Source organism: Bubalus kerabau, chromosome 4, assembly GCF_029407905.1.
Source record: "Bubalus kerabau isolate K-KA32 ecotype Philippines breed swamp buffalo chromosome 4, PCC_UOA_SB_1v2, whole genome shotgun sequence".
In the NCBI taxonomy this organism is placed as follows: domain Eukaryota; kingdom Metazoa; phylum Chordata; class Mammalia; order Artiodactyla; family Bovidae; genus Bubalus; species Bubalus kerabau.
Genome location: NC_073627.1, coordinates 93078436 through 93105465, shown reverse-complemented (window position 1 = coordinate 93105465; position 27030 = coordinate 93078436). Strand labels below are relative to the sequence as shown.

Sequence of the window (27030 nt, the reverse complement as noted above, 5' to 3'; positions counted from 1 at the left end):
TGGTCTTCGGAAGCTCAACTCTATTCAACAAAATCTTAATCCTTAGGATTTAATGGCAGGTTTGTGGGGGTAGACAATGATTAGGACAAAATGTCTAAAAAGCTGTTTAGGCCCTGATAGTGGAAAAAAAAAGGTTGAGAAACAGCCCTGCTGCTGCTAAGTCGCTTCAGTCGTGTCTGACTCTGTGCGACCCCATAAACGGCAGCCCACCAGGCTCCCCCGTCCCTGGGATTCTCCAGGCAAGAACACTGGAGTGGGTTGCCATTTCCTTCTCTAATGCATGAAAGTGAAAAGTGAAAGAGAAGTCGCTCAGTCGTGTCCGACTCTTCACGACCCCATGGACTGCAGCCTACCAGGCTCCTCCGCCCATGGGATTTTCCAGGCAAGAGTACTAGAGTGGGGTGCCATCGCCTTCTCTGAGAAACAACCCAACCCAAGATAAATCCAACTCTGTCTATCAATTACAAGAACACAAATACTAGGAAATTCTTATAACCACATAGCTGGCTTCTGTTTCATGCTCATCCATTTCCATTGCCCCACTGGTTCTGGTGTACCTCCAAGGTTGATCCAATTTGACCCCTTAGGAAATTTAAAAAAAAAATCACAAGAATCCTTTTAGGTCATTTGTGAATGCCCCAAGAGATGTATCTAACCACAAAGGAGACAGCGGCATGGCAAACGGCTTTAAATTCTGTTGGGGCTCTAATACATCCAAGTTTGGGGTCTAAATCATACATTCTCAATAGAGGAAAAGTTTATTTTTATATTACTTATTTTATTCATCTATTTATTTGAGCTATCCTGGTGGCTCAGATGGTGAAGAATCCATCTGTAACACAGAATATATTATTCTGTGTTGAATAATGACACTATTGAATAACTGAATCAGAATATGAAATTTTTGACAAGAAATGTGGGGAGAAGGAGAGAAAGACAAGGGAGAAACAGTTGGTGCTCCAGTATCTGTTCAAAAAACATTAAGAACATTAAATAAAAAACAATTTGTTAGCCCTGACCCACACTCCACAAGCTCCACACATGTGTATTAAAAGAAAAACATACTTCAGGTATATGAGGTAGCAACAGCAAGCCACAATTTAAGAGGGAATTTCACTTGTGTTACTCTTGATTCTGAAAAACCAATATTATACCAATGCAACCATATGTCCTTGATTTTCCACAACAATCTCAACTTCATGTAATTGTATTCTTCCCCTCTTCACCCCCAAAACAGTGATTCTTTAAATACAAAACTATGATCTCATCTAAGAGTTTCCACACAAATCAATACCAGAAAATCCATTGTTAGGCCTTAATACTTGAGATGCAGGGGAGACTTAGAAAATCATATCACTCTAGTCATATTTAAAAGCAACTTACTTGCAACTTTAGGATTCTAGCTACTTAAGAAAGGTTAAAAAATGTTGAATTAATTTCTTTTTACCAATCCATATTTATTTTAGAGCTTCTTAATTCTTCAGTACTTGTAATTGTTTCTGTAGGCTTCTTCACAGAGTCTTTCTTTCTAAACTTTTTACTTTGTTTTGAAGTGTAGGAAATTAACAATGTTGTGATAGCTTCAGGTGAACAGTGAAGGGACTCAGCCATGCATATACACGTACCCCTTCTTCCCCGAACTAGGGGGCAAGGCTGCCTCATAACACTGAGCAGAGTTCCCTGTGCTATACAGTAGGTCTCTGTTAGTTATCCATTTTAAATACAGCAGTCTGTACATTTCTACTCCAAACTCCCTAACTATCCCTTCCCCTCATTCTTCCTCCCTGGTAACCATACTTCATTCCCTAAGTCTGCCTCACACAGTTTTTTTGATGAACAGAAATATCTTATACTTCAGACCATATCACAAGTCTTTGTACTTCATCAACTACAAGCTAAGGTGTCTGAGGGACTAATGCTTTGTAGCTGACCCAATTGGACATGCCACCAAGCTACATGTAGATGAAGCATAGGAATAAACACAAAATAAATCAGAGTATCAAAACTTTAAAAGCAAGAACATGTGGTGATGGTCATTTCTGAAAGTTAAGGACAAAGGACAGTCGGTCATTTTAGAAAAGTGACATCTGGGACAGCAAAAGAGCCTGGGTTCCAGAGAGCAAATCCTTCACTCTGGGAGGTGAGGGTTGATCTTTTATGTTCTCACAGACCTCCTCAAGCTGGGGCCATCCAAGGCCATACAGAATTTGGAATGTTATATGAGATGTGAGGGAGGAAGTCTTCAAAACAAGATGCAAGAGGAGGCTGCAATCTAGAAAACAGGCATCTTGCACAAGTGCCCTTGAACACTAAACAAAAACATTCAAAGACCTTCACCTACTCCATCCTCAACATTTTTTCTCTTTCTCAGAGAAATAGTATTTCAGGAAAAAAAAAAAAAAAAAAACAAAGAAAATGAACCTTGTAAATGGGGATGACTCAAAGCCCACAATCCACTTGAAAACTCCTGAACACACGTTCCACAGTAAGGAGAGATGAACGATCAGGACAGGTACCAAAGGAGTTGACACTTTAGGAGGCTCAGCACCAAGAGCAGCTGCTGGGGAAGAATAGGAGGTGGACCACACACATCTCCCAGTGCCTCTTCGATTTTCTTTTTCAATTTTGTGTTCTTGGTTTTGTTATTTGCTTTTTGCTCCCCAAATTTACAGAAGCTGGGAGGAACAGAGCCTGGCCTCCAAAGTAGGGACATAGGTAACCCGACCTCTTAAAGTCCGCTATCAACCACTGAGTCCAGAGAGCTCATTCTGAGACTTAACTACTTAGCATTCGGAAAGCTCCCCTTTGTATATGACACTGTAACTAAGGTAACAGTTATGGTAACAGTAATGAAGATGCCTTGCATCTAGTGTTTTATACTTACTTAAAGTGCTTAATAACTTTAATGGATTGAAGCATCTCTATGAGATCAAAGGCAGATATAATCATTTCCAGTCGACATGATAGAAAATCAAGGAAGAAAGGTTAAGTAACTTGACCAAGCTTCACTCATCAATACTGTGTCCTGATAACAGTTAAGGGGCTGCTGGATGGCTGCTCAGTGAAGTCTAACCCAAAATAACTCTCTGGTTTGGGGATAATGGGCTTCCCTGGTGGCTCAGACAGTAAAGAATCTGCCTGCAATGCAGAAGACCAGCGTTCAGTTCCTGGGTCAGGAAGATCCCCTGGAGAAGGGAATGGCAACCCACTCCAGCGTTCTTGCCTGGAGAATCGCATGGACAGAGGAGCCTGGCAGGCTACAGTCCATGGGATCACAAAGAGTTGGACACGACTGGGTGACTAACACTTTGGGGGTAATAGTGACACTGGTTTGAGGCAAGAAATCTATTTGAAATTGGTATCGATGGCATCCAAAGGGCTCCAAAGAAGCTATCAGAGATCATATAAAAAATGATTTCCATAGACAGCAATTTTCTTCCCCTCAACTTTTAAGATCCAACCCCCATTCCCTGGGCAAATATTACAATGCAAAGCTGCCTTGAAATAAGGATGATATTATGTGACATTGGAGAATAAACAAAATATACAGGATGAAAGGGAAAGGAAAAAGACCCTATTAACAGGGTCTTCTCCGTGGTGACTGAGAAGGGGAGAAAACTACAGAGCCTGTTATTTCCAGATGATAAAATCAAACCTTCCTACATTCTATGAAGTCTGTGAAAGATGAACACTACATACCCAGCTAAAGAATGATCAAGGATTGTGTCACAACATCGTTAACCATTACAAGGCCCAAAGTTTGAAAGTGCAGAGCTGTCCATGCATTGGCCATGTTCAAGTTCGTGTATGTCATACCCTCCTGCCTTAAAACAGTAACTCCCCACTGGAAGAGTGTACCAAGGGGAAAAAAATAACCTCATCCTAACATGAAATCTCTTTATTTCTTATTTATTTGGGTTACCAAGTATGTGATCATAATTAAACTAAGAGCTGGGATTGGTCCCTAATAAAAGTTAACCTTGCTCTCTTTCCCACCCACATGAAAGTAATTCTATTTAGAAATCTTTCATTTTTTGGCCCCAACCCATTCTTTGGGGTGTGTAGCTCACTCACTGCCAGTAATTACTTCCATACAATACCCTGTTTTAAAATGTGTTTGCATACTTATCATGATGCACTACACTTATACTACATTTAAAACTCCAAATGGGCTTACAGATGTCATTTTTCTGTACTAAGAAAAAGACTATGCATGGTGTCCCAGAATAACAACCAGAAAAAAGTGACCTAAATTTCACCTCCCTGTCTCTCTCTCGAAATTTTTGGCCTCCTGAACTTTTTCTTTAATTAATTGGAAGCACAAACTCATTGATCTAGGAGGAAGCTCAACCTAAAATCTGTGATTAGGCCATGAGTATATTCCTGCCATGCATCCAAATTAATATCACCTAGGTCAGTATGCAATAAATTCTGTTGGCTAATAACCACTGCGCTTAGGGCAATTTCATAAACTCCTTTATAAGACTCACCCTTAATATAACAAAAATAGAAATCTTTTATAATAATTGTGGCTTGGATTTCCTTCCTTAAATGACTAATATGATTTTTTTTTTCATTTTATTTATTTGGCTGCACCAGGTCTTAGTTGAAACACATCATCTTTTACCTTCTGGCATGCAGGATCTTTGGCTGCGGCATGCAAGATCTTAGTGGCAGCAGGTGGGATCTAGTTCCCTGATGGGAGATCAAACCCAACCCCCTGCACTGTGAGCACTGAGTCTTAGCCGCTGGACCACTGAGGAAGTCCCACCAACAGGACACTTTTAACCCATCTATGTTATTACTGTAGAAGTATACAAGCTGGTGAGTTCATTTACCTGTATATGCTTAAAATTATTTTCCTTAATAAATAAAAAAAAATTATCTTTCTGCTTTAAAGACACAATAGTAACATTTGGCATCTAAATTTGCTAAGTTTGATTTGTTCTTCACAGCTCAGTGACTTCAGAAATAGGCTAATTTTCACTGTCCCCTTTCACAAATAAGCTTATGGTCAATAAAGGAACTCCTTGAACTCAAAAAAACAAAAACAAAAAAAACTTAAGAATTAACTTTTGTTAATTCTTTTGTTAATATCCAAGTTCTACTATACATATTTACTCCAGTTATAGTCTACATTCAGACCCATTTGAGAGATTTTTGTCCCTGATATGAGGAACACACATGTATATATACACACACCAAAAAAACACAGTAAACAAATAGATCTTATGAGATAAAAACTTTAAGGAGGATTTCTAGTATTACGATGTTATTGTATAAATTAAAAATGTGACTGGATTTGATCCTGAAAATGGGCCCCATAAGGCAACAATTTTCTTAAAGTACACATGAAATTTCAGATCTACTCTTCAGCAGCAGAAACTCACCCCTGGAACAAAGAATAAAAGCTAAATTTTGCTTTCAAAAATATACAAAAATATAACATTCAACATTAAACTATTATCAAGTTATTACTAATATTTTAGTTAAAAAAATAAAACTAGTGCCTTTCAAAAAAATTACTAAGAAAAACTAAAATATGCTCAGGTATTGAAATGCAAAGAGTCCCAGAATCACCACCTGGCCCCCTCCAAAACTTAATATTTAAACAAACACCAAAATTCTCCCGGTAAAAGTAACAGGTTTTTTTCCCATGGGCTATAATCATTCGCGGACAACGCTTTAATTAAAGCTGGGCAATGAAACCATGGATTAAGCTGAGTTTGTCAAGTCGAAAAACTTACTTCTTAGCAAAACAGAGCACCCTCATAATTTCTTAATGTGTCCTGTTAGGTCGACACATTAGCAGAGATGTAAACGATATCCCTTTTCAACCTTAACTGTGAATTTTTTCACCTTCAGTGCTTTCTGTCCCAAATTTAATGTTCTTTTAATGCAGTTTCTCCTGTGCAATGTATCATATTTATCTCTGTAGCCATCCATCACTATTTTCATTAATTGAAGCTAATTTCTTTCAACTTGGGGAAAGGTGTGAGGAATGAGGGGAACCCTACCTCTGCAGCTCTGGGCACGAAGGGCATTCACAGGTGCTGATTTTGTAATCATGAAGCCTGATTTTGAGGATGCTGAAATTCCTCAAATCCACCTTACTGCCCTCCATGCTGGACCTTAATCAACAATCTACTGGGATGGGAACCCAGTTCCCACCCAGACCCACTTAACGAAAAATGTCTACCTAAAATCCCTCCAGCTGCAACCTAAGTCCTTTTGTTTGTTTTCGCTCAAATGGCTAACAGCTGGTACCACCTTCCAGGTAAAATTATTTCATGTGTTTGAGAACAGGGATTAACTCATACCTTGGTCTTTTATTTCTCCAAGCCACAAAAACCGGTTCATTTCTCAAATCCTTTATACCTTTTCTACTGTTACCTCTGGGCTCAAGAGTCCTACTGGTGTTTGAAGTAATCAAGTGCCCAGAAATAAGTGAAGATACATTATAAAGGCTAGGGATAAGATTACTTTTCTGCTCACATTAGAGCCCAGTGGAAGGACCTTTGGATGGGCTCTGGCAGAAGGCTGGCTGTGTCCTCCCGCAAAAACAGCTTCCCAATCCTGCTTCTACAGTGCATCAGGGGAGGGAGGGAGACTTCTTAAGTATAAATGCAGAGCCTGACAGTTTTAAAAGTCACCTTTAAAAAGAGACAAAAAGCTGAGCAAAGGGATTTATCTTCAGGTGCTAATAGTATTTGGCTACCTTGCATTTGACGCTTACTCCTTGGGAGGAAAGTTATGACCAACCTAGACAGCATATTAAAAAGCAGAGACATTACTTTGCCAACAAAGGTCCATCTAGTCAAGGCTATGGTTTTTCCAGTGGTCACGTATGGATGTGAGAACTGCACTATAAAGAAAGCTGAGCACCGAAGAATTGATGCTTTTGAACTGTGGTGTTGGAGAAGACTCTTGAGAGTCCCTTGGACTGCAAGGAGATCCAGTCAGTCCATCCTAAAGGAGATCAGTCCTGGGTGTTCACTGGAAGGACTAATGCTGAAGCTGAAACTCCAATACTTTGGCCACCTGATGTGAAGAGCTGACTCATCTGAAAAGACCCTGATGCTGGGAAAGATTGAGGGCAGGAGGAAAAGGGGACAACAGAGGATGAGATGGTTGGATGGCATCAGCGACTCAGTGCACATGAGTTTGGGTGAATTCTGGGAGTTGCTGATGGACAGGGAGGCCTGGCGTGCTGCGGTTCATGGCGTCGCGAAGAGTCGGACATGACTGAGCGACTGAACTGAACTGAACTGAACCTTGCATTTGTATAGCACAGTTTACCTATGCATCTCTTCATAATATGTACCTTATTCCTGGAGAAGTCTGGGATGGTCTGTGAGTGAAGAGGATGGATGGAAACCACTGCCAAACTTAGCCCAAAATGCTGGCAGGTGGGTTCTCTCCATATTACAAGGCAGAAGTAACTATTTGATTTAATCTCAAGCATCCATTAGCTGCCTGACACTCAACGGGCATGTAATGAACATTCACTGAACTGAAAATTGGAGGCGGGGAAGTGGAGATCTTCTTGGTTGGGGCCGTCCTCAGTGAGGAGAGGGCTAGACTATGCACAAAGTAAGAACATGATGGGCTCCAGAAGAAAGTGAAAGTTGTTCAGGGTTGTCTGATTCTTTTCCACCCCATGGACTGTACAGTCCATGGAATTCTCCAGGCCAGAATACTGGAGTGGGTAGCCATTCCGTTCTCCAGCGGATCTTCCCAGCCCAGGTCTCCTGAACTGCAGGTGGATTCTTTACTGTCTGAAACACCAGGGAAGCCCAAGAATACTGGAGTGGGTAGCCTATCCCTTCTCCAGGGAATCTTCCCGAACCAGAATTGAACCGGTGTCTCCTGAATTGTAAGCAGATTCTTTACAAGCTGAGCTACTAATGAAATAACCCTGGGCTCTAAGGATGGTCCATCAAAAGGACAGGGGAGAAGATCCCAATCAGGCTAACAAAGTGGGCCAGAGAGAAGTAGAGCTGAGCCCTTTGAGAGATCAATACTGGGGGCAGGGACAACTGCAGAGGAACGACTGCAGAATAGTCAGCCACCAGAGTTGAGGGAGATGAGAGGCCAAAGGAGCTACAGGGGAGGGACCATGAGAGCATCGTGCGCTCTGCCAAGGAGGTCAGAGTTTATATGGTGCACACCCTAAGTCTGCAGTGTTCTATTTTTTAATTTTATTATTTATGTTTTCAAACATATACAAATGCAAATAGTGTAACAAGCCCCTGTGAACCACACCACCAACTTCAACAATGATCAGTGCTGGGTCAGTCTTGTTTCACCTGCACTCCCCTAATCCCCTTAACCTCCCTCCTCCGCTGGATAATTTTAAAGTAAATCCCAGACACGGTATCATTTCACCAGCAAAGGCTTTTAAGATCTGCCACGGGCAGATCTGTGTTTTGGCAGGATTACTCATTTAGGGCAGGAGGCGAAAAGATCAGTTATATGATTTTAGCAAGGAAATCAGAGTTCACACCCAGAGGTGACAGGGAAGGTATAGAAGTGATGAGAAATCCTGGGGAATCTTCCTCTGACGAGGTCATCCTACACAAGACAGGGGAGGGGAGGAGGAAGTGGGAGGAACTGAGGCTCTCTAGTTTGATGAGAACAATGGAGACATTAAGAATTAGAGAGGGATGGACTAGTTAGGGATTATCAGATACACAGAGAAGCCTGGTCACAAAGAAGCGGACACAACTGTGACTTAGCATGCATGCACGCATTTTTAATATTAGAGAAGAGATTAAACAACAAGGTCCTACTATACAGCCCAGGGAACTATATTCAGTATCCAGTGATAAGCCAGAATGGAAAAGAATACAAACAAGAATGTATATATACATATATGTATGTATATACATAACTGAATCACTTTGGTATACAGCAGAAACTAACAAAATATTGTAAATCAACTATACTTCAATAAAATAAAAAATGTTGAAGAATTAGAGAAAAGGAGGAAATGCAGAGTTGGGAAGATATGTTTACTCTTTGGTTCAATTGGTCTATTGGACATGTAGGTAGAATAAAACAAATATTAGAGCTGAGAGCACTGTTACAGAAGAAGAGGGAAAAAATTCCATCTTAATTCACTGTTTGAAAACAGACTTGTGCCTGGGATAGATATTAGAGAGACAAACTCCCTCCTCTGAGGGAACTTTCAGTCTAGTTGGAGAAAACAAAGATTGTCCACACAGCAAAGATAAATGTAAAATCGGGATTCATGTTTTAAAAGAACATCACAAGAGGAGTGTGACTTGAAGTAGTGAAGACTGAGCTAGGATTTGAAGGAGGGGTTGATTTAGGATTTGAAACCTTAGAGAATGGTGGCAAGCAGAACACTAAGAAATGAGAGTGGGACTTCCCCGGCAGCCCAGTAGTTAAGAGTCCAACTTGCAATGCGGGGAACTCGGGTTCGATCCCTGGTCAGGGAATTAAGATCCTACATGCTACAGGGCAGTGAAGATCTCTCAGGCAGCAACTATGACCCAGTGCAGCCAAACAAACAAATACTAACAAACAGGACTGGAAGCACAGCGAGACAGTGGAAGTGAGGAGAGAAGTGGGGCAGGCTGAGAAAGAGACAGGAGGCAAACCCTCAGGTTTCTGATTCTTCAGCAACCTGCAGCGCGGAACAACAGAAGAGGATTTAGGCAAACAGTTTTGCATCCAAGTGATGCCAGGGAAAGCAAGGTTTGTTTGAGTATGACCCATAGGAAAAGTCCAATATCTGTTTAGATGGGTAGCTTTAACTTGAAGTCAGTTTAACATCTATGTATGGTTGAGACAGGCAGCACATAACTAAGTAATTCTGTAAAGCGTTTCAGTGTCCTGACACGCCCACAGGCCTGCAAGCTGCGGCGGGGCAGGGACCACATCTGTCCATGTCCCTAAGGGACTCGAGGTTCTAGCACAGCACCTGGCTTAAAAAGGATGACCAATAAATAACATGTGTGTGTGCTTCAACCAGGCTAAATAAGGGGACCACTCTCTCATTTCACTGACAGGGAAAGGGCCAACAGAGGCCCCCAGCTAGTAGGTGGCAGGGTCGATGATAAACCCAAAGGACAGGAAACAGTCACTATACGGGCCTGAGAGCCAAGGGAGAGAGGAGTGGAGCACGGCCACACAGCTTAGGACGTGATTTCAAATAATGGTAAAGGCTATGACCTTGGCAACAGGAGCAGGCTTAGATCCGAAGAAACCCAGCACTGTCCCTTATTAGCGACACGGTTTCCTCATCTGCAAAAGGGAGAGAGGCAGCCGCCAGGTCAGCAGCTTCATGTGAAGACCAGATGATGATTCATACAAAGCCTCTCACAGAACGCCTGCCTCATGATATGCATTTGCTCACCAGTACCTTTTCCCACTGTCACGTGAAAAGAGCTTCCTGGACACAGAAGCTCGTTGTGATGCTGAGAAAATCCTGGTGCTGATGATGCTCTATACTTAAAGCGAGATTTTTCAATACAAGCTACTTCTGAAATAAGAAATCTTCCAACAGACTGTGGAGGACAAAGTGCTTCTGATATAAGATCAACTCCTAGGATCTGCTATCCCAGAAGCTCGCTAAATACTGTTATATAGCACCCAAGGTTTAGGTCTAAAATGCGTGTTCATTTTCGTCCAGGAGACAGCTACAAGCATGGGCAGAATATGTGTCACAGTTGGCCTGCCTAGCGTATCCTGCATGAATAGTCAGCAAAAAAGATAAGACGTTTACAGATTTTTAAAGGCCCACCAACAGCAGTACATGAACTATAATGACAAGACAAAGCCTCACTCCAAAGGACACTCAACATGATAAAGGTGTCACTCTTCACAGTTAACACCTCTACCGTGTCTATTTTTCTCATGAAAGGATATATTTAACACTTTCTTCAATTTTCCCTAGAAATGCATCTTTTGTCAAATGACAGATAAAACTTCAGCAAGAATTTTAACACTGAAGTTTATTATCCTCACCACCCCAGTCCTCTATAAGGTGGCAACATTTTGCATGTGAAAATACTGCAGCCAGAATCATTTTAAGTTTAAGTGGTATCTCTGCCATTGTCTGTGGGGGAAGAGGGAGGCAGAAAGAAGGATGGGGACTAGAAATGGAAAAAAAAGAATTTTTAAAATCCCTGTTACACTATCTACCAGATGTAAGTGAATAATAACTAATATGTTTGCAGCCTCGGCCTTAATCTTAAAACAAATGATAGTATTCAAATATAATATTTCGCACATGCAGACTGATAAGAGATTTTTCCCTTCTTTATTTCTTGAAGATTCTGTGAACGACACAATACAGAGCACAATGTATTTAATGAAAGGTTTCCAAGGCTGATTTCCCTACAGGTTATTTTCTTTCTTTTCTCTGGAACCCACACACGGGGTATACTGCAGGGACCAAGGGTGTATATAAAAATAAACTATGAGCCAGCATCAGAGCTGATACCCTTTCTCCTACAGGGGCAAGTGAATTATTAGATCTGTGTCATGAGTGTTTTTTTTTAATATGCCATTGTTCCCACTTGAGCACATTAAATTTTCCATATCCACTTTTAAACCAATATAACCTTTTTTTTCCATGTTCATAATGTTCATGCTGTACATTAACAGGCAGAAAATCCAATAGCTTAAGTCATCATATTGTAGTTATATGTAAAGCTGGGTGGATGAAAACCTTTTGCATTTTCCTTCTCTTTGAACAGATACTATGCTGGAGTTGGCTAAAACCCTAGGAAAAAAAAATTACACCTCATGGGAAACTGTGCTAATATTTTTTTTTCTTTTATGATTGATCACAAATCCATTTTGAACATTACACATTTTTTTAAAGTTTATTATAACTCCAGTTCAACATCTTCCAGCCCAACAAATTGAAGGTGCTGGAATCTTTTGGTCTGGAAGATGTGTTTGCCAATTATTTTTGCACTAGTGCACATAAACAGGGAGAACTGGATCTTAGGTATGAGTTATACATTCCTGTACAAAATAATTGTATATTCTATGAAGACTGATTCTTTTTCTGGAGAAATATACAACAACACAAGGGAAATCTTGTACTAGCAGCATAACTGAAGTGGCAAGATACAATATTAGAAAAACAGAGCTACTTTCATTACTGTGATGCTGTGTGTCAGAATGTCTCTCCTTAATGAACCTGTTTGCAATAAGACTCCGGGTGCAAAGAGGCTATTTAGAGAGACTATTGTGTCTATAGTGAGTCCTTCAAATATCTTCCCACCATTAGACATGCCGCATTGACCAATTCTGTCCTGATTGCTGTTCTTTTTACTATCAAGGGAGATTCCTGCCCAGACAGACGGATGGCTCAGACACTGCAGTTCATAAAATGTTTACACTGTACTCACACACGCACTCACCACAGCAGTACAAGCTACAGCTCTCCAGATCACACAGTTGAACATGGCAGTGTCACATGAAGGTGGATGACATTCCAGTATCAATGAAAGGATTTAAGCTAAACTTTGGTCATCCTACCTACCTGTCACTCTCAACAAAAAGCCTTTCTGCCTGCTCTCTTTCAGCACGTGCCCATGTCTACTGCTCACATGGGAACGCTTCAGGCAAACATTTTCTGTGCCTTCAGGTTTCTCACCCTGTTGAAATTTTTCTCCCAATTGCTGACAAGAAAAGACGACCACACATGTCATGCCATCAAAAACAAGGGGCGAGAGAGAACACAGTAATGGGTCAAAAAGGCTTTCTAAAAACTTTTTGAATTCCAACTGAAGGTGACAGGCTTAGAGGACCAGAGACTCGTCTCTGCAATGCAAGTGAAGCATCTCTGGCTGAAATCAGCCAGCCACCTTTTCACCAAGTCCAAACATGAGAGGCTGAAATGCTTAGCAGAAACCTCCTGTTCATCTTATTCTGAACTCTGTTCTTATCAGCTGCCACATGAGGCTGTAGCCTCACGTTTCACTCACCTACGTGCCAAGTGATCCTCTTGTGCTTTTTCAAATAGTTTATCCTTTCTATCCAAACACAAATACTGTGCCTGCCAGAAAAGGCCATATACAACTCCCCCATCTCAGCTAACAGGTAGAAAGAACTTCAAACGCAAAGGCCTAAATTGCCACTAAATGCTCCCAAGTGTAATCACTACTACTTATAGCCAGGAAGGAACCAGAGAATTAAACACTGAATAAGCCTGGATCCAATGAATCCATTTCAATTCCCATTATTTTAAAATTTCTCTCACCTCCTTCTTTCTTCTAGGCTCAGCCTTATATTTGTTTTTAAATTTTATTTCTTTTAATAGGAGGATAATTACTTTATAATGTTGTGATGGCTTTTGCCATACATGAACATGAATCAGCCATAGGTATACATGTGTACCCCCCATCCTGAACGCCCCTTCCTCCTCCCTATTGCTCTGGGTTGTCCCAGGGCACCAACTTTGGGTGCCCTGCTCCACACATCAAACTTGCACTGGTCATTTTTACACATGGTAATGTATATGTTTAAATGCTATTCTCTCAAATTATGCCACCCTCGCCTTCTCCACTGAGTCCAAAAGTCTGTTCTTCACATCTATGTCTCCTTTGCCGCCCTGCATGTAGGATCATCAATATCATCTTTCTAAATTCCACATATATGTTAATATACAGTATTTGTCTTTATCATTCTGACTTACTTCACTCTGTATGATAGGCTCCAGATTCATCCATCTCAATAGAACTGACTCAAATGTGTTCCTTTTTATGGCTGAGTAATATTCCATTGTGTATATATACCACTACTGCCTTATCCATTCATCTGCCGATGAACATCTAGGTCGCTTCTGTGTCCTAGCTATTGTAAACAGTGCTGCGACGAACATTGGTTACATGTGTCTCAATTCTTCAACCTTATATTCTTGAAGACCTGACATATAGACCATCACTTGCCTGAAGCTCTGATTCTCAAAGTCATTTGAAGTATCTGATTTCAAGGTATTAACTCATCCAAACCTTAAAATAATGCCTCTATTAAAGCAACTTTGAACATTTGTTAAAAACAGATAAGCCTTTCTTAATTGAGATATCTGACATGCTGGACTGGATGAAGCACAAGCTGGAATCAAGATTGCCGGGAGAAATATCAATAACCTCAGATATGCAGATGATATCACACTTATGGCAGGAAGCAAAGAAGAACTAAAGAGTCTCTTGAAAGTGAAAGAGGAGAGAGAAAAAGTTGGCTTAAAACTCAACATTCAAAAAATGAAGATCATGGTATCCAGTCCCATCACTTCATGGCAAATAGATGAGGAAACAATGGGCACAGTGACAGACTATTTTCTTGGGCTCCAAAATCACTGCAGATGGTGACTGCAGCCATGAAATTAAAAGACGCTTGCTCCTTGGAAGAAAAGCTATGACCAACCTAGACAGCATATTAAAAAGCAGACATTACTTTGCCAACAAAGTCAAAGCTATGGTTCTTCTAGTAGTCACGTATGGATGTGAGAGTTGGACTATAAAGAAAGCTGAGCACCGAAGAATTGATGCTCTTGAACTGTGGTGTTGGAGAAGACTCTTGAGAGCCCATGGACAGTAAGGCTATCCAACCAGTCCATCCTAAAGGAAATCAATCCTGAATATTCGTTGGAAGGACTGATGCTAATGCTGAAACTCCAATCCTTAGGCTACCTGATATGAAGAACTGACTCATTTGAAAAGACCCTGATGCTGGGAAAGATTGAAGGCGGGAGGAGAAGGGGACGACAGAGGATGAGATGATTCGATGGCATCACCATGGACATCACTCAATGGACATGAGTTTGAGTAGGCTCCAGGAGCTGGTGGTGGACAGGGAGGCTTGGCGTGCTGCAGTCCATGGGGTCACAAAGAGTCAGACATGACTAAGTGACTGAACTGAACTGAACTGACATTGTGAACCTGGTTAAAAAACACTTTGAGGATTTGCCTGCATGTTCAGGAGGTGAAGGGACAGGAGAAATTTAGCAGCAATCACTTTTTTTCCTGCAAGTGAACAAAGACTGTACAAGATTCAAGGAAACTACAGCCCACAGAATCCAGGTCTAGGACTCTGGATGCCTTGCCTACTGGTCTCACTCACACCAGGCTATAGCTCTGTGTCTAGTAATCCTTCTGTATTTTGCCAACAAGGGGTTTTGTTTCCTTTTGAAACACCAGAGAGTTCTACTAAAATGTGCTTAGTTATATATGCCACATGTACTGGTATAGAGAGAAAAAGACTATAGATAATTACAAAGAGTATAGATAATACAAAAATTATTTCTACGTTCCATCCTCAAAGAACAGTCTCAGGACCAGCAGCATCAGCATCACCTGGGGACTTATTAGAAAGGCTGGTTCTCAAAAAAAAAAAAAAAAAAATAGAAAGGCTGGTTCTTAGACTGTGTATGTGATGCACAGAGTCAGAAAACCCGGGGGAAAGGCCCAGCAGTCTGTGATGAGAGAGACCACCATGTGGCTCAGATGCGTTCTCCAGTTTAACAACCAGGGCTCTTGAATATACGATATGATTCGGGATTCCCTGTTGACTCAGACGGTAAAGAATCTGCCTGCAATGCAGGTTCAATCCCTGGGTCAGGAAGATCCCCGGGAGAAGGGAATGGCTACCCAGTCCAGTATTCTTGCCTAGGAAATCCCATGGACAGGCAAGCCTGGTGGGATACAGTCCATGGGGTCGCAAAGAGTTGGACACAACTGAGCAACTAACAACTTTTACTTCAACAATTTACAAAGCGTCATATTAAAATTATTTAAAATGGCTAATGCTTAAGGACATAATCAACTGGCTATACACTAAAAAAAAAAAAAAAAAAAAATCTAAAAGGAGGAAAACAATACAGGATGAAAAATTACCTTAAGAATATCCCAGTTTAGGGCAACAGGTAATTTACTATAAATATGTGTCTTTTGATTGTACTGCTCAATACAAACCACTCCACTCAATCCTTTATTTGGAAGAAAGCAAGTGCTCACTTTGGGCTTCCCAGGTGGCTCAGTGGTAAATCCAATGCAGGAGATACAAGTTCAATCCCTGGGCTGGGAAGACCCCCTGGATGAGAAAATGGAAACCCACTCTAGTATTCTTCTTGCCTGGAAGACCCCAAAGACTGAGGAGCTAGTGGGCTTCAATCCATGGGGTCACAAAGAGTCGGACACAACTCTGTGACTAAACACATACACACACACACACGCACTCTCTTTCAGATCAATACAATGAGGTATTTACATAAACCCCAATGTTAGATAAGGTAATGGAAAATATAACGGAAATGAATTCATGAATTTTATTGTAAGGATCCATGCCAAAATGGAAAGAGATGTTAACCAATATGAAGTATTAAATATTAAAAAGTTACAGCTCAGATAATGACAGCAGTATGTGCCAAAGCAAAGATACACCATTTTGTTAAGGTAAATGGAAGTAGGGATATGAAGAAACTAGAACACAAGCACCAAATTAAGAGCAAAAGATGAACATGAACAGAGAGTACTGTCCTGTGGGTGAGAACATTACAAAAGGTCTGTGAAAGGTAAGAGGGGCAGGTTTGAACTGGATCTGACATTAAACCTCAAGGAAACTACTGTTAACTCAGGAGGTAAAAAGCTTATCAGAATTGTCGTGACTTCAAAATCAAAGCCAGCACTGTTTATAACGACCCAAAGTTAGATACAACCTAAATGTCCATTCAAAGAGGACTGGTGACAGTCATCATGGTACTCCCCTACAAGGGCATTCTTGATGTACACATGCGTAATAACTTGTACACATGCAAATCTGTACACACGCATAATAACAACATTGACAAGCACCCCCACTGGCAAGTGGAAAAAGTAATTGAACATACAGTACCATCCACCTTCTTTTTCAAAAACTATGGGCACATACATGTGTTTTTGCAAAGAATAAAGTCTAGAAAACCATAAACCACAATGGCCACAGCAGGTAAGTGGATTACAATTGAATTTTATCTTCTCCCTATTCCTCTATTTTCTGAAGTTTCCTGGTTTTTAAATGAACAACAATTACTCACAAAATGAGGAAATAATAAACATATAAACATGTAAATGTTTTAGGAAAAAAGGCAATAAATGATAGATTGCTATTTTATAGGCAGGGATCCAAGGAAGTATTGCTGGTTGGCACAATATAGACTCACTAATGAAATTCCAGACATTTCACAAAACCAGGATTCAGAGACAAAGATACCGATTTTACAAGGAAAAAATCCTAAACTGCAGGCAATCATCATAATGTATCAATCCCTCTTTTCCGCAAAAAAAAAAGGGGGGGGGGATATCAAACTCACCTAAACCACTACATCCAAACAAAAATCCAAATGAAAACTGAAAAGGACATAGTTTATTAAGCACATATTATGCACCAGACACACTCACATATCATCTCCTTAAGTTTCAACTTGCAAGTTATCATCTCCAATTTGCAGGGAAGAGGTTCAAAGGAAACAAGCACATTTCTGATGCACAGTGCACCCCAGAGCTCACGAGACGTTTCCGTTTCACCAGGCTCCGAAAGGGATCCTTAGCACGCAGTTCTTAAGAGTGATGAGAGCTGAAATTGAGGGCTGTTATTGCTCAGTTGCTCCATCGCATCTAACTCTTTGCAACGCCATGGCCTGCAGCACGCCAGGCTTCCCCGTCCTTCGCTATCTCCTGGAGTTTGCTTAAACTCATGTCCATTGAGTCGGTGATGTCATCCAACCATCTCATCCTCTGTTGCCTCCTCCTCCGCCTGCTTCAGTCTTTCCCAGCATCAGGGAACCCACATAAAAACTTCAGAAAGGATTCCGTTATCCTTTATTAAGCACAAAATCAGTATCATAGAATAGGAGGGGGAGATGTGAGCGGAAGGCAGCAAGGGCCTAATGTGAGATAGCTGGACAGCCTGTATTAAGGATTTTGGACTCTGAGAGAAAATGACATTTTTAAAGATACTCCTTTGTTGCCTATGTTAGGGGATGGTAGTGGTAATGTGTTACCAAACAAAAGATGTTGCTTAGATAATTTACCAGACACACAAAGACAAGAGCAGATTTAAGAAGCATCCAACAGGTGGAACTGAAAGGATGTACTGATGATGGGATATTCCTCCTTAGACCCAACCACCTTGCAAACTGAATTCTAAACTTCTCTAATATGCTTTCACCAGTAACAAACTCTGAAGGCCTCTCCAGTTTGGGATCTTGCAACCTGACTTCTTAGTTTTTACCTTTGCAATACAAGCCTACACAAATGCATCTAGATATTATAAAGTATTTGCTCCATCAATTGATAAATGGATAAACAAAAATGTGATACATACTATATACAATGAAGTGTTATTTGGCAAAATAGGGACAAATCCTTAAAATATTATATGCATGAAAGACATAAGATACCATATACAGTATGATTCCATTTGTATGAAATACAAATAGGCAAATTCAAAGACAAAGTACATCAGTAGCTGTCTACAGCTGCAGAGGGTTGGGAGTGTTGGGGGATGGGTGATAGTTAAAGGGTAAACATTTATTTTTGAGGTAATAAAAATGTTCTAACTTTGACTGTGGTGATGGTTACACAACTCCAAATATGTTAAAACTCACTGAAACAAAAAAAAACATCCGAATTAGGTAAATTTTGGCCTTCCCTCGCAGCTCAGTCGGTATAGAAGCTGCCTGCAATGCAGGAGACCCGGGTTTTATTCCTGGGTTGGGAAGATCCCCTGGAGAAGGAAATGGCAACCCACTCCAGTTTTCTTGCCTGGAGAATCCCATGGACAGAGGAGCCTAGCAGGCTACAGTCCATGGGGTCGCAAAAGTCGGGCACAACTTAGTAACTAAACCACCACCACCCAAGTAGGTAAACCGCATGGAATGTGAATCATATCTCAATAAACACATTATTTTTAAGTGTTTTTTTTTTGGGGGGGGGGCAAGTATTTACTGGGTATGATGCTGGGGCCTAAGTTACAAACAGGATGAGCAGGTGAAGATAACAGGACTTCAGCATAAAAATCTACGAAAAATAAAACCTCCAGTGGATCTAAGGATGTCCTCCTTGGTTCTATGCAAAATTTTCCTCTTGACATCTTTAAGAAAAAATGCTGACTTAATTCCAGTTTTTCTTTCAATTGTTAACTCTGGAGGTATTCATCTACTAAGATATATTGTGGAGACTTCCCTGGTTGTTCAGTGATTGGGACTCCATGCTGCCAACACAGCGGGTGTGGATTCAAGCCCTGGTCAGGGAGCTAAGATCCCACATGCTGTGTAGCATGACCAAAAGATAAAAAAAAATTAAATTTCAAAAAAGATATATTCTGAATCACAGACCAAAAGTTTATTTAAACCTGCAGCTAAAGAACATTCCCTAAAAACAGACTGAATTCTTCTGTTAAAAAAAAAATTCCCTGGATAAAACATTTCTAGACATGTGGATACTCTAAAAAAAAAAAAAACTGGATACAATTGTTTCACATGTATATCAACACATAACACTAGCCTTACATTTCATATCCAGCCACAAATCATCTATTGTAACTTATGCTTTTACTTATATGGATGTAATGAGAATCACTGCCAAACCGAGCTCTTCAAGCAGGTGTCTTGGAGAGCAGTGGTCTAAATGCCAAAGATCTAAAGATTTAGATTTAAGACATCATGTCATCAGGGCTGGAATGATTTTCAGGCATGGTGGTGATAAACAAGCAGCTCATATCTACAAAAAAAGACGAGCATAGAAGAACGGAAATGCTTTTTATTACCCTAGGGAAATAATCATAGATTTAATCAAAGTTTTAAATAAAATACATTCTATTGTAGCAACATTAAAGGTTCCAAAAATTAGAAACCTACATTGCCAATAATAGGGGTTCTATAAATAAATAACATTTCATGTCAGAATACTATATGATGATTAAAATGCCTATTTTATAAAGGAACCCAAAGATATGAAGGACAATTAATGTAACTTTCATATTAAGTGCAAAGTATCAGTTGCAAAGCAGCATATTCAGTATCATTTCTACTTTATAAAATTAAAGATGCATAGGGAAAAAAATCTAAAATTATAGTTACAAAATGATAAAAAAGTAACCTTAGGAATGATTTTTCATTTTTGGTAGTCACATATAATTCAAACTTTCTAAAATAAATATTTCTGTTATAAGAGATGGGGACTCAGACAATAAGTCTGCAGTCATTTCTCATCTCCTCATTGAAGTAAATGGCAGAAGAAAAATGTTCTGATCCAAAATGAGAGTTTTTGTGATCTGGGTTTTGTTTGCCATTAAGTTTTAATATACTAGTCTTTCTAATGTCCTGAGTGCTCTCTTTACTCTGAGCTTTTGTCAGAGTTGTTCCTAGTACCAAGAACATTTTTAGTCACTGTTCCTAGACCATTCGATGGGCTTCCCAGGTGGCTCAGAGATAAACGACCTGCCTGCCAATGCAGCAGACCCAGGTTCGATCCCAGGGTTGGGAAGATACTCTGGAGAAGGAAATGGCAACCCACTGCTGTATGCATGCCTGGAAAATCCCATGGACAGAGGAGCCTGGCGGGCTACAGTCCATGGTGTCACAAAAGAGTTGGGCACAACTTAGCGTCTAAACAACAGACCACCTCATCTGGCTAACTCGGCAAAATAAAGGGGGTAGGGAAGACTCTGGCAATCATGCATCTTGTACATGGGCTGGGCTTAGGGCTCCACAGTGTTTAGCACTGGTACACTAGTCACCTGATTTCATAGTTTTTTCGCCTACTAGATTCTACGGTACTTTGAGTGCAAGGAAAAAAAATGTTTCTGTTTTGTTCAGCATTACCTGCTATACTTCATAGCACATCACATACATTTGATTAATATTTTTGAAAAAAAAAACTGAATTTATGTATTAATTGCTGAATGAAGAAGTAAACAGCCTGCCACAGAAGTGAGGTATGCCTAATTCTTAGAAGCATTTCCTCTCAAGTAAACCAGAGATGTGCGTTTCATGTAATGGAAACATAAGAGTGTAGTCAGTTAGCACCTTGAACAAAAGACAGGTCGTATGTGGCTCCTGCTTTCAGAGTCCAAAAACCTGAAAGCATCAGTCTAATAGAAAGTTAAATATGTCCAATCACAGGGTATCAAATATGCTAATGTCTTAAATACACAATTTGCAAATAAACAGAAATAAGGCACAATTAAGGGAAACAATCAAAATAGAATACCATATTTTCTGAGCTTGGTTCCTAAAGATCAGATTCAGATGTTGTTTTTATTCATAAGCTGGGAAAAAGTAAATAAAACATTCTGTACACTGCTCACCATAAATCTTAACTTACCCCTGAAATTAAATCTAAACACAAACATAACCCTAAAACCTCCTCTAGCCCCACAAATACTCAGACAACCAAAATCTGATTTCCAGGACAGCAGTTTTACCATGTGAGTACAATATTTATGCAGAAGAAATAAATTATGCAAATCACAATGATTTACGCCTATTATAGCTAAGCTTACTCTTTGCAGATTGCAAGGTTCAAGAATCTACAAATTTACTCAAAATTCAGGTTGCCTAATGAAACAATTATACATACAGGACACTTTAAGACCTATTTAAGAAGACCTTACCAAAGCTTCAAACAATATACACTGCTTTATATTATCTACTTGGCATATGATTGTAATAGCTAAAGAACAAACTCAAATTTTAAAATTAATTCACAAATTAAACCCCTACTTTATATAAACCACTACTATATTCATCTTCCTTCCATGCTATCTAGAAATGTCTTTAAAAAGTAATTCAAGGGTCTCGGGTCAACATGGCAAGCAGTTTGTGCCATTTCAGCATCAAGCAGGTGGCCAGAGGGTATTTAAAAAGGGTATTACAATGCTGCCGGGTTCAATAAACTGGGCTTAATGCAAGATGATATAATATACGAGAATGACGATGTAAAAGAGGCAATAAGAAGGCTTCCTGAGAACTTTTATGACGACAGAGAGTTTCACATTAAGAGAGCACTGGACATGCACACAAGGCAGCAGATCCTGCCTAAACTGCAGTGGACAGAATATGAGGATAAATTCTACCTCGAGCCGTCTCTGAAAGAGGTGCTTTGGGAAAGAAAAGGGAGAGAAGAATGAGCTGAGAAATAATTTAGTAGTCTAAATCTGTGGATACAGCTGTTATCAAATATTTTTATGAAGTTAGTGTAAACCTGAAATGTACAATGTAGAACTATTTAGGCTATAAATGTATTACTTTAAATACATATCTATTACAATTTAAAAAAAGTTATTCAAGGGATTTCCCTGTGGTCCAGTGGCTAAGTGCAGGGGGCCCGGGTTCCATCTCTGGTCAGGGAACTAGATTCCACACACTGATACTAAGAGTCTGCATGCCACAACTCAGACCCAGTTCAGGAAAATAAAAACTTGAAATAATTTTTTTTAAGTTGTATGGCAGAAACCAACACAACATTAATTTTCCTCCAATTAAAAAATTAAACCAGAAAAAGTAATTCAAATGAAATATCAACACTTTTTTTTGTATTTTTCTTTCATTTTTAATTAAAGGATAATTGCTTTACGGTACTGCATTGGTTTCTACCAAACATCAAAATAAATCAGCCACAGGTTTTTAAAATTAGAGCTATCATTACAAATCTTAGTGATGTAACCACCTGATTGCTGCTGCTGCTAAGTCGCTTCAGTCGTGTCCGACTCTGTGCGACACCATAGACGGCAGTCCACCAGGCTCCTCTGTCCCTGGGATTTTCCAGGCAAGAATACTGGAGTGGGTTGCCATTTCCTTCTCCAATGCATGCATGCATGCTAAGTCACTTCATTCCTGTCCGACTCTGGGCGACCCTATGGACAGCAGCCCACCAGGCTCCTCTGTCCACGGGATTCTCTAGGCAAGAATACTGGAGTGGGTTGCCATTTCCTTCTCCAACCACCTGATTAGCCATGAGTAAATTTTCTAATCTTTAAAATATAAATTTTAAAATTCACTTAAATTTTTAAAGGTTTTGTCTTGACATACACGTTAAAACTTTGAAAGATCTTTTTTTAATGATGAAAACTGTCAAACACAAAGGGGATTAATACATCTCCACTAACCATGGAAGAGCATCTGATTTTCTTTTTCTAGTGAGCGTGGCAAAAAGCTCAAAATTTTTTATTAAAACAAGAAGAAAAAATCCTATGCAAAGAATGGAGGAGAGCATCATCACAGGAGTAAAAACAAATGTGCTTATCTTTTCAATCCAAGAGACTCTGCACAGTCTCAGTTATAGAGTGGCTCTGGGTGTGGTAGGGAAGGCAGATAACCAGCGCTCGGTGCACCTGACGGGGTGCTCAGAAAGCTCTTTGGAACAGTCTAGGGCTACTTTCTTCGCTGAGTACTTGAACACCTACCACCACTAAAAACATACAAGACAAAGCACTTTCAGGAATTTTTAAACCTAGTCTGGAGTATCATACAGCCATTCGAGTAACTTTCTACAAGCCACAAAGCCTTAAGTGCCTTGAGAAAATGACTGCAAAAAAGGAGGCAAACCCAGGAACTGATGTGGCTAAAACACAGTATAAAAAGTGTCAGAGACTGAGGTGGAAAGATAGGCTGGCTTCCTCTCAAGCAGGACCCTGAATACAGAAGTAAAGGGCTTGTTCTGATCAGAGAGCTTGCAATGAATGAAGTTTGGGCCTGAGTAGTGACAAAGTCAGAGATGTTTTCAAAAGCCTTCAATCCCAAGGAGTGGAGCTTCCTGGAGGGAGCTTGAAAAGTTACTGCAGCCAGCTTGTGGCAGGGCAGCAACATTGAAGAGGAGCAAACAAGCTCAACAGCAGTCATGAGACTTTTAAGGAGGGGATAGCTCCAAGAGATAACGCACACTAAAACAGTCAGTTTTCAGGATGTGGTGAATGAAGGGAATGGACAGAAGATAAGAAGACAATCATCGCTCAGGTGTTCTGGCCTCCGAGACCAGGACAGTCACTTAGAGATGGAGTGTGGTTTCCGTGTGTGTGCTTGCACTACAAAGCATCCCTAGAGAGAGCTTTCTCGTCTATTTTTTTGAAAAGCTAAATGTGCTTGCACCTTAGAGATGAAGAACTAGAACCTTAAGCTCACCTCCGCCAAACCCAACTCTCTTCTAGATGCTAACCTGGACCAGCTGCAATAAGAGACTGGACCACCCAAACCCTAAGGCATCTCTCCAGCAAAGGTTCTTGTCGGGGCCTTCAGCTCCTGATGGACATGATGGGTGAATAAATGCTCTGCATTTTCAGAGAGCAGAATTAGAAAACTTAAAAGATGTTACACTGCATCTGGAAGGTCAGATAAAGTAAATGCATCAGGTGATTAATTTGGGTGATGGGAGCTCTCCCTATATATTTCTTGAAAGGAACAACTCAAGAGGATGAAAATGAGGTATGACCTAAAGCTTACACATTTGGGGGGACCTCCTTAAGAAACAGCATGCAAAAACATATGCATCCTTTACACAAAGAAATGACCCCGAGGACACTATTTGCTGGGACACCACCCCCCACCTCCCCAGGGATGTGGAGGAAAATTCTACCCCCCCTGCAAAAGCACCCATTCAGAACAGACAAAGAGCTCAAAGGTCATCTGAGAGAACTGAAAGGAAGGTGGCACTCTCAAAAATCCCAGACACTCTTGTGACAGAAAGATGCAAACTTTACTGGATGGCACAAAAGGAGTTAAAATTACCCAAGAAAATGCAGGCAAAAAGAGATGAGAGGCTTGGACTGGCTGATTATTCTTATAAGGATCTCATTTGACAGGGGTAAAATACAAAGAAAAGTGTGTGCCAGTTTTTACAGAAAACATATGGGAACTTACCTGGGGAAATTTGCTTTCTTTTAACGGAACAAGGAGTCTTTTCAGGTATTCTGAGTTGAAATTGAGAAGGACATGTTTAATTACAGTAAATGTGGAGAAAGGGTAAGCCGCGGGAGAATGGTGGCCATAACGTATTAATATTCAACTTCATTCCTGGGTTGGGTGGGTGGAAGAGACTAGAACAGGAGCTACATTTTTACATACAAAGACCCACTATACAAGGAAGGAAAGAAAGGAGGGTGGGAAGAACGAAGAAAGGGAAGAAAGAAGAGAGAAAGAGATGGAAGAAAAATATCAATCTCCACTTGAATAAGCCTACAGGAGGGATTTTTCTGTAAAGAAAGGTTATGAATGTCAAAGAAAATTAATTTATCCCCCAAATTTTGGCTCCTCAACATGAAAACACAAAAAAGATGACATGTAAACTGTTAAGACAAGAGCACCCTTTTCTATCTCAGACACCCTGTGTACTCAAGGTGCCTGGGGGCAAGTTGATCAGCACTGTGCCTTAGCTCTGAACCTCAAATGCAGAGAGATGCTCTCTATACCCAAAGTGGAGATGGCGTGCTCTGGTGAGTACACGTGGGGCAGGAGAATCAAAATGCCAACAGTCAGCAGCCCAGTGAAGGTCTCTGATCTGAACCACAATGACCCCAATACCACAAGAGTCCCAGCTCCTCCCACACCCCAAAATGCAACTCTCTGATCAGGCATCTTCTGCCCCCCACCCCACCAAATACTAATGGGAAGAGACTGGAAAGAGAACAAGATCAGACAAGGACCAAACAGGACAGGCTAGAGAGCAGTAACAATGATTCTGGGCTCCCTTGGGAGTAATAAAGTGACAGAGCGGACAGGAAGAGAGCCAATTAGTACATTCCCAGACAAGAGACAGCCGAGGCTAAGGAAAAGCAAGGAATTAAACACAAATTTTGCCAGTCTGCCTATGTCAGCATAGTTATTCTTCACTAATATGAAACTGACACGCAACCGAGACAAAGGTACCAAAACTGCAAGAATGGCAAGAGCCCCGGGCAGAGGGAAACTAGTCCTGTCTCCATCACTGTCTGCAATGCTCAGTGAGTCGCCTCAGAGCAACTCTAAACTCTATCCTTCTTAACCATGAAATGAAATAATTCCCAGAGCTGGCATCCTAGAACTCAAAGACCTCATGTTCCTATGAAAGAGTACGGACTTGAGCCGGACGACCTGGGTGTGAATTCCAGCTCTGCAAGTGTTTTTGACTTTGGGAAAGTTACTTGACCTCTCTGTACCTCAGTTTCCCCATCTGTGAGACACGAGAAAAACACTCTACCTCATGGAACTGCCTAAGGATGAAGAGCTCTGTTAGTTGTAATTATGGCTATGGGCAAATTTTGTACCCAATACCTTTTGGGTATGAGCATCTGTGTGGTGAATCACCTTTCTGAAAAGCTCTTCCTCAGAGGGGCAAGCAACTCTGCCTATCACTTTTCAGGGTGGTTCCCTTCCTAGGCCAGGGACTGCTGTTGCTGTTTAGTTGCTCAGTCGTGTCCAACTCTTTGAGACCCCATGGACTGCAGCACACCAGGCTCCTCTGTCCTCCACTGTCTCTGGAGTTTGCTCAAACTCACATCCATTGAGTTGGTGATGCTATATAACCATCCTCATCACCTGCTGCCTCCTCTCCTCCTGCCCTCAGTCTTTCCAGGCAACAGGGTCTTTTCCAATGACTTGGCTCTTCCCATCAGGTGGCCAAAGAATTGGAGTTTCAGCATCAAACCTTGCAATCTAAGGGACTCTCAAGAGTCTTCTCTAGCACCACAATTTGAAAACATTAGTTCTTTGGCACTCAGTCTTCTTTATGATCCAACTCTCACATCCATACCTGACTACAAGAAAAACCATACCTTTGATTATACAGACCTTCATCAGCAAACTGATATCTCTGCTTTTTAATGCACCTAGATTTGTCATAGCTTTCCTTTCAAGGAGCAAGTGTCTTCTAATTTCATGGCTGCATTTGCAGTGATTTTGGAGCCCAAGAAAATAAAATGTCACTTTTTCCCCTTCTATCTGCCATGAAGAAATGGGACTAAATGCCATGATCTTAGTTTTCTAAATGTTGACGTTAAAGCCAGTTTTTTTGCTCTCCTCTTTTACCCGCATCA

At 40.6% G+C, this 27030-nt stretch overlaps 2 protein-coding genes across 18 annotated transcripts in view; one reads left to right on the top strand and one right to left on the bottom strand.

Moving 5' to 3' along the window:
• BNC2 (basonuclin zinc finger protein 2) overlaps positions 1–27030 on the bottom strand; it is a 486409-nt gene that overhangs the window by 368532 nt on the left and 90847 nt on the right. For 4 of the 17 annotated variants that reach the window (XM_055577976.1, XM_055577978.1, XM_055577997.1 and 1 more), the window contains exon 1: positions 6018–6208. The exons of 4 other annotated variants lie outside the window; for them this stretch is intronic. In XM_055577976.1, the coding sequence (XP_055433951.1) occupies positions 6018–6069 (52 nt within the window). In that variant the 5' untranslated portion in view covers positions 6070–6208. Of the gene's footprint in view, positions 1–5747; positions 5947–6017; positions 6212–27030 lie in introns of those variants that run through there. 9 more of the 17 variants (XM_055577977.1, XM_055577980.1, XM_055577988.1 and 6 more) reach the window with 5 other exon arrangements.
• On the top strand, positions 21931–22155 carry LOC129649983 (cytochrome b-c1 complex subunit 7-like). Its single transcript, XM_055578001.1, has one exon. The coding sequence runs from the start codon at positions 21931–21933 to the stop codon at positions 22153–22155; it is 225 nt and encodes a 74-aa protein (XP_055433976.1).